Source organism: Squalius cephalus, assembly GCF_949319135.1.
Source record: "Squalius cephalus genome assembly, chromosome: 2".
Lineage (NCBI taxonomy): Eukaryota > Metazoa > Chordata > Actinopteri > Cypriniformes > Leuciscidae > Squalius > Squalius cephalus.
This window is the reverse complement of record NC_137123.1, coordinates 16,657,788-16,669,468: the sequence shown is the minus strand read 5'-3', so window position 1 is coordinate 16,669,468 and position 11,681 is coordinate 16,657,788. Positions and strand designations below refer to the sequence as shown.

At 38.2% G+C, this 11,681-nt stretch overlaps 1 protein-coding gene across 1 annotated transcript; it reads right to left on the bottom strand.

Moving 5' to 3' along the window:
* Nucleotides 1-223: 223 nt before the first annotated feature.
* On the bottom strand, nt 224-10,604 carry ltv1 (LTV1 ribosome biogenesis factor). The gene is made up of 11 exons (XM_079852726.1): nt 10,441-10,604; nt 9,933-10,064; nt 9,642-9,830; nt 8,447-8,534; nt 7,912-8,038; nt 7,046-7,268; nt 6,242-6,369; nt 5,927-6,072; nt 3,608-3,660; nt 2,663-2,863; nt 224-1,543 (listed from the first exon to the last, which is right to left on the bottom strand). Exons 1-11 carry the CDS (start codon nt 10,441-10,443, stop codon nt 1,430-1,432), a joined length of 1,404 nt encoding a protein of 467 aa, XP_079708852.1. The 5' UTR covers nt 10,444-10,604; the 3' UTR covers nt 224-1,429.
* Between the last annotated feature and the right edge of the window lie 1,077 nt (nt 10,605-11,681).

The window sequence follows — 11,681 nt, the reverse complement described above, 5'->3', positions numbered from 1 at the left end:
AATGGAAAAAACGTGTTTGGCTTCTGTCTTCATTACAATGACACTCCTTTTATTTGACTCAAACCCCCTTCGGCATTTGCTGCTACATGCGGTCGTTTTATCTTCAGGTCGGCCAGAATCATTTCCTTTGAACAAAGATTTTCAACATCATGTACAAGTTCTGCTCAGGTCATGTGACTCGTGTTTGTTTGTTTCTATGGCAACACTCACTCACAGCACAAAACGGTTCCTTCATTCAGCAGTTCTGTTGAGACTGACAGAAAAATAATACAACATTAATTCACCTCGTTATTTATTCTTTTTAAAAATATATGAAATACACACTGTAATAAAATGGCACATCAAATGTACACACACCATTCAAATGTTTGTGGTCAGTATGTTTTCATTCAGCAAGGACACATTAAATCCTGAAAAAAATAAATGCATCATATTTTCCGCGCAAATATGAAGCAGCACAACTATTTTCGTCATTGATAATGTTTTTTGAGCATCAAATCATCATAGAGTGATTTCTGAGCTCGTGTGACACTGAAGACTGGAGTAATGATGCTGAAAATTCATGCTTTGATCACAGGAATAAATTACATTTTAACATATATTCACATAGAAAAGAGCAGTTATAAATTGTAATAATATTTCACAATTTTACTGTATTTTTGATCAAATAAATGCAGCCATGGTGAGCAGGAGAGACGACAAAATTTTGGTTGGTTGTGTATGCATAAGTTAACTTCTGTTTTTGCATGCCAGAGCTTCTATAAAATACTTCCGGCTTGCAAATTACAATTTCCAACAAAAATGTGAACACACAACTCAGAAAAACTCATAATTACTGTAATTCCGACATGATGGGAACATTAGAGCAGACCGTCATGTAGCAGATCTTCAAGCGCACATCCAGATGAAAACAGGAACTTTCATTTCAGGTCAAAGTTGTTTATTGTTCAATGTTGTGAATGACATTTATGCACATATCACGAGATTTTTTGCTATAATGAATTGAGAAGCCATCGTGTCCATCTTACAGGCATCTAATAGTTTGCACTGAGTTCAATATTGTGCCACTGGTGAAAATGCGAGTGAGTGTTTTTATTAAAAGTGGGATTGGGATTTTTGTTTTTAAAAATGGTTGGACTTTTTTTATTTTTTTAATGTGATGAATAGGTTTAATTACATTTCTGTACATACATATTTACCTTTAAACAGTCAAGCCTGATAAATAGAACAGTTCTATACATTCCATTCATTGTGATGTATCCATGGCAACACTATTCATAAGCATCATTTAGAACTGCTTATACACTGCATGAGTAAAATAAAACAAGGAAGTCCTGGTAAGGTAAATGATGTTATCATGTACTGCAACAGACGTGTCTTCAGTAAGGTCCTATAGTCTCTGCTGGTGTCGGGAACAGTCTCTGCCGTCCTACGAGAGCTTCATGCCCTGAACGTTTGCTCTTAAATTAACCATCTGTTTCTCCTGCATCTGTTTCTCATGCATGAACGCCAGTTTGTTTGCCTTCTTCTCTGTCCTCCTCTCCTGAAACGATGAAGGAAAAACAGTGAATGTTTGGTGCTTTTTAGCTACATATGCTGCTAAGTGGTTAAATACAAGCCCATTTCCTCCTCCACTGTAGTTCTGACGGATTATTCCCACCCGTTTCATTGTAAAACAAGAAAAAAAAGTCCCAAGTCTCCTTAAGCTAATAATGTTTGACAGGCGATTACACAAGGTGGATAATCACTGGTAAATACAACATACACTGCAACAGATTCATATTTTAAAGTCCCCCTGTTGTGAAAATAAAGCTTTTAAATGTTGTTTATATGTAATTCATAAGTTGACACCATTGCTGAGTATTTTCTCCTTAAAATTGCAGTGAACCAAAGACAGTCTCAAAAACACAGTTTGAAATCGCTGGTGTTTCTGACGTCACAAACTACCTTGTAACCAATCAGATCAACGTGTGATCGTCAACGAGTGGATCTCTGAGCTGGAGTGAGTGAGTGGAGGCGGGGCTCATTTGCATATTCATAGAACCACATATATACTAAATGAGGCAAGGGTGTCAAGTTACATTCAAGCTATTTTAAGGCATGAAGAAATATTTGTGCCGGCGGGCTTTAGCATATCATTAACAGAGAACTAGCAGGGGAGTCTATATGAAAAATCAGGTAGATTTAGCAATTTAGCGGGTGTATGATGTATATTACGACGTTATGATGAACTATATGCCTATCTCCACTGACGTTCTGAGTTGTACAAAGCATTTCCTAAGATTGTTAGAAGGCAGACTGAGATGGCGAACGGGAACATGGTGTGTGTAACATTAGCAACACATTATCAGCTGTTTGATAACATAGTCAAGCAAAAGGCTAATCATATTAATTACTGTTATGTGTCCAACGTTGTAAAGAGCGACACCATTGTGCAGCGTTCTCCTCAGTAAGTTGGCCGAGTGAATTAATGAGCTGGTGGGAGTGAGTGGAGGCGGGACAAGGGTGTAGAGTTACATTCAAGCTATTTTATGGCATAAAGTCTTGTTTTAGTATGTCATTTTGGTGATCAGAGATGAGTTTTAAGGGATAAAACTGAATCCAGGGCGACTTTAAAAGAATGACGCCTCAGATTCGACAAACGAGACGCTGCCGTACGCACCTTCCTCTCGTTCTTGATGGCCTGTTTCCTGGCTCTCTTCTCCTCTATGCTCTCGTCCCGCGAGCGGGGCTGCGTTGAGGCTCTGGGAAGGTCCGTGTCGTTTATCCTCTCCATCCTCTCCACCTGTTTGGCCGTCGGGCCTCGTTTCGCCAGAACGTCCAGAGGAATCCCCGTCTTATCGGACACTCGGATCGGCTTGGGCTGCAAACACATATTAACAATTAATGCATTTGGCAGATGCTTTTATCTAAACCAACATGCATTTCGTTAAAAAAATACGTGGTCTCAGTTCATGCATTCCCTAGGAATCAAACCCATAACCTTGGCGTTGCAAGCGGCATGCACTGGTCTACTGTTTGCATTGTGTGTCACGTCTTTCAGTGTTTATCAGCTAATGCGTTTTAAATCTCTATAAATCCTTTTGTAACCCTGTCCATCCCTGTGAACAAACATATTTTGCACTAATGACCTCTGAAATGTGTTTTGGCTACAATACATTGCGTGCAAAATATTGTAAAGAGAGAGTAAATAATATAGGTTTGCGTGTGACCCATAATAATAGCATTATTATTTGCACATACTATGAATGAGCTTGATGAATTAATGCATTAAAAATCCATTAACTACATGAATTCATATAGCGGGGTAATATTTGTTAAGATTTATATCAATAGATTAATAAAAGATCAAATCACAGATCAAACTTCACAATCTTATTAGTACAAATATAGTGTTTGCTTCCGTGTCTGTGCTGTAGGTGAAGACATTGACACATGTAACTCAAACCACATCTTCAATTTGGTTCGCATGCAAAATATGTGTGGATTTGAATAGGAAATTGAATTTCCACTGAATTTCACCCTAGCCTTCTTTATCTGTGTAAAGAAATAACAGTTTCTGAAATATCCTTGGCCCGAATGAGACGCGTGAGGCAGGTTTCTTCACCTTTGGAGGGTCCTGGATGAGTTTGGGCCGGTTGTAGAGGTTGGAGTAAGTGCCTGAGAGAGAAAGATGAGCATGATCAATCACACATGATCTACAGCTTCATTCAAACTCCTGAAACTCCAGCATCTCTCGGTATTCAGGCTCTGAACTATGAGGACACGATATCTTCAAAAGGCAGATGAATAAAATCAGAATTGGATGATCATGAAAATAAAGTGACATTAGCCTCAGACTAAAATGCATGTTTGAGCTGTTTCAACTGAAAGCAACTTGCATTAATGTATCTTAAAATATATCAGTGTCATTGTTTTGTCTCAAGATGCACATCAGTAATGTTTTTTTTCCAAAAGCATATTTATAAAAGCTACTTAAATATCCTAATTGAACTAAGGCCTAATCCTGGTTTAATCTAAGCCCTGTCTGTGAAACCAGGCCTATATTGATCAAAAATGTCAGTAAAGACATTTATAATGTTATAAAAGAATTCTTTATGTCATTAAAGAATCTTGAAAAATAAAATGTATCACAGTTTCCACACAAATATTAAAGTCCCCCTGTGGTGAAAATTAAGTTAAGATCAAAGATGAGTTTTAAGGGATATAATTATTGTCTACAGGGGGACTTTAAGCAACACTACTGTTTTCAAAATTGATAATAATCAGAAATGTTTCTTGAGCATCAAATCATCATATTAGAATGATTTCTGAATCATCATGTGACACTGAAGACTGTAAAGAGTAATGATGCTGAAAATTCAGCCTCGATCACAGGAATAAATTACAGTATGACATTCATGAAAACAGTTATTTTAAATTGCAATAATATTTCAAAATGTTACTGTTTTTACTGTATTTTTGATCAAATAAATGCAGCCTTAAAACTAGGGGTGTCCCCGACTATGGATTTTCATAGTCGAATCAGAATCGTCATGTCTTGCCTATAGTCGACTAATAGTCGAATCATGTGTATGGGGGTGGGGCTGGGGGCGGGGCTTTAACGTTTCAAAGCCGCAATGTACAGAAAATCACACAAAGATATAGAAGAAAATGTATAAAAACATTTTGGATCAATAAAACTAAGAAATAACATAAATAACTCCAGAAAGGCCACACTGCAGACAGGATTTGAATTTCACATGCAAATCAAATTAAATCGGCTAACTCTAAGTAGGCTACAGCACAACATCGATGCACCGAAAAAAATAAACAATTAATTTACTAAATTAAATTAGAACAGAATATACCTTTCTAATAAATAAAAATACAAAACGAAATAAATCAGAATCAAGTCACAAGATGAGCAAATGTGTGCAAAATGCCTAAAGTGCAGGGGAACATATATTCAAAACACAAGCCACAAATAGTTAGATTAGATAACCCTGACAGATCAATAAATAAAATTAAAATAAAGAAATTATTAAAATAACGATAGTAGCCAGAATTTTCAACTTTGTCTTTTTAACTGCAGAAACAACAATAAATGCTAAACTGGAGTGGCAGTCTTTTTAGCTAAAAATGTTCACAGCATCCAAAAATCAAATTAGAACCAGCTGAAAAGTTTTGAAATCACTTGGACCCTACCTGATCGAGAGAACAAATCCAGTCTTTCACTTTGTCTGTGTCCAATTGGAGTCTTTTCAAATTGTACACGCGGATAAAATACATTCTAACTTGAAACGTGTTAACGCTGGCCGGCAGAAGTGCGATCATGGTTTTCCTGATGCTAAATCCAGCCTTGGAGAATATCCTTTCTGATCGGTGTACATCCACACTTTAGATTTTCTTATCCCAGACATTGTTAAAGATTTAAATCCTTGCCGCCAAGACGCTCCTCTGTCGGTCACGGATTGAAAGTGAAACTTAAATCTGTCACGGGGTGTTTGGATTTATTCACGCACGTTAAAAAACCTTTATTAAAAGCTTCTTTCTTTGCACATTTTTATATACAGCATTATCATAACAGGCTGAATATTAACGTATTGACAGAAAACTGGTAGTTCTATGTGAAATCAGACATTGAGCGCTCATATAGACAAAGTGGCATGATCCTCGTTTCATAACACCTCCGCGAAGATTCGACTGTGAGATCGGTAGTCGAATCAGGCTCCTCCGATCGAAGCATCGAATCTTCGACTATTCGGGGTCACCCCTACTTAAAACATAAGCGACTTCTTTTAAAATCTTTTTTTTTTTTTAATTGTATGAAACTGTTGAATTTGTATACATTATGTATTACAATATGTGATGTATGGCCATTAAATATATCTAAAAGGCATCAGAAAGTGCAGTGCACTGATAAAGCGTATGGACTCAGACTCACTGATGATGGTCTCACAGTCCCAGCGCTCTGCAGACGGCTCTACGACCATCTTATCAATCGCTGCCTCTTCGTCGTCTTCATCATCTTCATCTTCCTCTCTCACAGAGGGAAGCTCTGCAGGACCCAGCTGATCTAGTTTCTGACATCTACACACACACGTTGAATGATGAGAGGAGTGATCTCACACACACACACACACGCTGTGACAGTCTCACACACACACACACACGCTGTGACAGTCACACACACACACACACAGATGCTGTGACAGTCTCACACACACACATGCTGTGACAGTCTCACACACACACTCACTCTTTCTCCTTCTGTATGAAGTAGTCTTTGATGATCTCCTCCAGTCGGTTGCTGTCCGGTTCAATGTATCCCTCCAGCTCCGCGTTATCCAGCGCTCCGATCTCGTCATCATCAAACTGCTCGAAAAACTATTCAACAACACAACAAACACTCAATCACTGTTTTTAGATCATCGCAATCATGCTTTATAATACAAGTGTAAATTAAAAATAAATCCGGTTTATGGTTTAAGTCATTCAGTGTTTTGGCTTGTACGATTGAGAAAGAAATCTGTGTTTCATGTTTTTGAAAGCCTCACCAAGGCTGCATCTATTTGATCAAAAATACAGAAAAAACAGTAATATTGTGAAATATTGTTTCTGTTTTCTATGTGAATATATTGCAAAATGTCATTTATTCCTGTGATCAAAGCTGAATTTTCAGCATCTTCAGTGTCACATGATCCCTCAGAAATTCCTATTACATTAATAAATCAGGTTTATGGTTTCAGTCCTTCAGTTTTTGCTTGTACAACTGAGAAAGAAATATATTTTTTGCTTGTTACATGTTGACATGAATTTTAATCAAGCTCAGCACAAATAAACACTTTTTTGTACCACTTTTACATGGTTTAATGCAATATACAAACTAAGAGATAAAAAACGCTATATTTAATAGAAAAGAAAAACCATACTATCACATTGGTTGGTGATTTTTTTTTGTTTGTTTTTTGCTGTGTTGTAAGGAGTACATTGAGAGATAAGCGCTGAATGTGAACAGGCCCTCATGTTCCTCACTATCTGTGTGGAAGATCTTCTGACTGACCTTCTCGAAGCGGTCGTCCAGCAGCGTGAGCTGATCGTTCCTCCTCATGACGGAGGATGTGAGCGAGTACTCTGTAAAACGACTCTTCGTCTCGCAGTCGGCAAACATGAACTCTCTCCGGGCGCCTTCCTCATCCGACAGACCAGCTGAGTTACAATCTTCCTCATCATCTTCCTCATCCGTGTCCTCCCATTCATCATCATCATCACCACCATCACCACCACTGAGGTCAAAAATAAAGGAAATTGGTGATGCCATCTGATGTAGGCGTGGCTATGCAGATTCAAGCATTCAACTCATTGACTGACTCAAATTCATTTACAAAGTACCAGCACAAATCCAAACATACTCAACATTTTAAAGGGGTAGTTCACCCAGAAAGGAAAATTCTGCCATTAATTACTCATCCTCAATTTTTTTTTTCAGACCTGCAAGACTTTCGTTCACCTTCAGAACTCAAATGAAGATCTTTTTGATGAAATCTGAGAACTTTCTGTCCCTCCATTGACAGGCTACGCAACTACCACTTTAACGCTTCAGAAAGTGAATGAAGAGTTTTATGTGATTTTTATATTTATATGTGAATAAAAGCCTAAATTCAATCTGTTCTTCATATAAAGTGATCGTGTCTCTTCATATGGATTAGTTTTAAGATCGCTTTATGAACTTTCTGAAGCATCAAAGTGGTAGTTGCATAGCCTGTCAATGGATCATCATTTGTGTTCTGAAGATGAACGAAAGTCTTACGGGTTTGGAACGACATGTTTTCATTTTTGGGTGGCTAACATTTAACACATTCAGTCCAGTTAGCAACGATCTGGCTCATTTATTCCCGTTACACATTTTTTGTCATTTGTCAGTTTTACCCCGTGTCAGCCATGGCGTCATTGGCCTTGATGACGAAGTCATCTTCCAGCATGTTCTCGGGGTCGTCAAAATCAAAGTCCTCATCCAGCGCAGCAACAATGTCAGGATCCAAATCCAGCCGCGGCCCTGTAAAGCACGATGCAAAACTATAGATTAGCACAGTCTCATCTGGATTTGCCAGTTTCTTCAACAACATTCACTGCTGCAAAAAATAATCACACTAAAACTACAGTTCGTAGTCACATGATCCTTCAGAAATCACTCTAATATGATGATTTGATGCTCAAGAGATATTATTATTATTATCAATGTTGAAAACAGTTGTGCTGCTTCATATTTGTATGGAAGATACTTTTATTCAGGAATTTTTGATGTATAGAAAGTTCAAAAGACCAGCATATCTTTTGTAACATCATATATGTCTTCGCTGTCACTTTTGATCAATGAAATGAGGTATGGTTTTAAATAAAGTAAATGAGGAGTGTTTTCTGCAGCCACATGAGCAGGACTGATACTGATCTCTGTCCGCCTCACCTGAAACAGGAGCTGCTTTGTTTAACAAACCCACTTCCTCTTCGAACTCTGACGCGAACACAGACGAGGGCAGGTTGATGGAAACCGCCTGCACAACATACAATCAACAAAAGACTTCAGCAGGTCATCAAACACACGAGCGTAATGATGCTTATCATCTGCAAGAGACACAACTGAACCGCAACACTGTTTGTTGTCAAAACACCACTAAATATTTTCAGTTAACATTTAAAACCTTATTCATCAAGGAAAATGGACCCTAGTCAAGGGGTTAGCGCCATATTTAATATTTGACAGGAATGAAAGTCTACAGGTGTGTGTATAAATTTTTGTCCTTAAAGGCCCTGTTTACTCCTGACATTAAGATGTGTTTTGGTTGATCGGATCACAAGTAGACGAGGGAGACACATTCCCGTTCACACCTGGTGTTTTAATCCGTCTCTTTTGTCCACTTTCAGCCACTTCTGTCCTGATTTCTTCGAGGGGAGGGTCTATGGGCGGGTAAATGTGTGTGTTTTTTAGATCTTTCGATCTAATGTATGAAATAAGCTCACGCTATTAACATATGAATGTGACCGGAGAGACAGAAAAACACACGGAGATCATCAGCTTTAGTTTCTGCTCTGACAGACGCAAGATCAGCCGAACACTGTGAGTGTGTGTTAGAAATCAGGAATGATGAGAGAACATTGTGCTTGATACGTTTTTCATCTTCAAACCAAACTTGAGTCTCCAGCCGATAGTTTAAACCCCGTCTGACTAGAGCTCTTCCCATAATGTTCCCGCATTAGATCAGTAGACGGAGAGAAGACGGTCTTTTGTGGCTGTTTGAACACATTCGACCACATGAGCGTTTACACTACAAAAGCAATCCGGTCGAATGTGTTTTCAACTTCCTCTGGAAGTGGTGGAAAGTGGACAAGCTCAAAACGCTTTAAACCCTGTTTACACCTTTAGCATCGTCAACTTGTGATCCGATCGACCGAAACGCATCTTAATACCAGCTGTAAACACGGCCTTATATCACCACCTTGTGACTAGTAATAACAAGTAATGAACCCTGATTCATATCCTTCCGCAATGTGTATACAGCAGGTGCGATACACTTTACATTAGTGATATAATCAGTGTCAGAACATTATCAGATGTGTAAATCTGGCAGCTGCAGGGAGGAGCTGCTGCCGTTCAGCCTTACACGGACGTCCTCTTCCTCCATGTCCTCTTCATCCTCAGCGGGCTTCGGGCGAGCGTCTCTGTGGACGCGAGGGGTGGAGACGAGCTCCACGGGCGGGGGCGCCTCCCTCAGGTGCTGCAGGTAATTGTAGTCGTCATCGAAAAACACTCCAAACTTGCGCTGTTCCTCCCTCCTCTTCTCCACCTCCACCTGCAGGAACAGACGGCGACGTCAGTGACACGCTCCAGAGGCCGACATATGGATGTTGTGACTGTTTAACGGCACAAAACCAGTTTAGTCAGTTTGTTTTACCTTGGCAGAAGGCAGAAGGACATGTTGCGGTGCCTTCTCGTCTGCTGCCAGCGGGTCTTTCTGACTTCTGTGCACCAGGTGGAAGGACACAGCATTCTTCTTATTGATGAAGGCTTTCTTCTTTCTGTGAGGCTGGAGACACACAGATCACAACTCAAATAACGTTACAGCCAACACACAGATCTGCCATATTCGGTGACTGCAGGATCATTTTAGTTACTTTAGGATGAATGTTAGTGAATCTTTAGGGTGTTTGGACCAACTGTTTTACAATAAACACATTCATTATTATTGTGATAACACAGCTTGCTAACGTAACACAAATAGATGTGATCAGAACTAACCTGAACCCATCAACAAGTATTTTTTAGAGCATATTAGTCACTGTACTTGGTGTTTAAATCACACCGTTATAAACAATTAACAGTGAAACGGGATTTACAAGTAACTTCCACATGGATTTACTAGCATGACAGCTAAACATGTGAATACGAATAACATTACTCACCATTCTCGCAAGTTAATGTATTATCTGGTCGTCTGTATTTTTTAGATCTTAATAGCTTTAATGTTATTAAAAGTAAACAACGTGAAATCAAATCTTAGAGATTCTTGTATCAGCTCGAAACACATGGACAACAGCGGCCATTTCTGAGACGCGACCATGTCGACGGAGTGAAGGGGAGTAGCACAGTCTATGCGATAATTTTGCCTTAAAGAACAAGAAGTTAATATTCATATATAGGGCTATTTTTTATATATAAGGATTGTAATCAAATACTGAAGTGACTGATAAATGACAGGAAATACAGACGCAACTATTGTAGTTCCAGAAACACCCCTGATTCAATTTTGGTTTAGTCTAGGGGGGCGTCACGTGATGATGCTCGACGCTGCCCTGTGCAAACTTTGCATTTAAATGGCAAACTTGTATGTCTAACATACATTACATCGGCTTTTTTGCATTTTTATTTAGTAATTTACCAAATAGTTTTCTTATTATATGAATGAATATGCCCATTGTTGCTTTGTAAAAAAAAAATATATATATATATATATATATATATATATATATATATATATATATTGAACTTCTATGACTTTTTATAACTTTATATACTTAACGTTTTTTTACTTCTACAATAATATGTGACGTTTCGCCTTTAAAAAGATACCAAATTTAAGTCTATGCTCCGAAGTAGTAGGCTATTCAAGATTTATAACAATTAAGTTGGAAAAGTCATTTTCATGTCTATGCTCAAAAAGTGGGATTGAAAACTTTGAAAATAAAAAGTTGCTAAACTCAGCAAAACACTGGCACTCAAGGACTAGATTTGAAGAGCTCTGAAATACAACAAAGCAATGTTGTTATTTTGTGTCAGTAAAGTTGCTTTTGAATACTGCCTATATGGGTCAGACTGACCCATGAACATCAAAATCGTATAAAAATGTATGTATGCACATTTCACATCGGCTTGTTGAAACTTTGCATGCGTGTTCATGACCCTAAATAGGGAAAAGTCACAACATTTCAAGAAAAACAACAGGTTTACAGTATTTCAGATATCTTGAAAAAATAAACGATAGTTCATTTTTACCATATGTGCTGACAAAATATTTTTTCCGTATTGAAACAAGTGGGTAAAAGCTCCTTTTTAGTTGCATAAGCTAAACAAAATAGCTAAACCAAGAAATGTTATTATTTTGGGTCTGTACAGTTGCCTTAAAATATTAAATAATTGGGTCAAA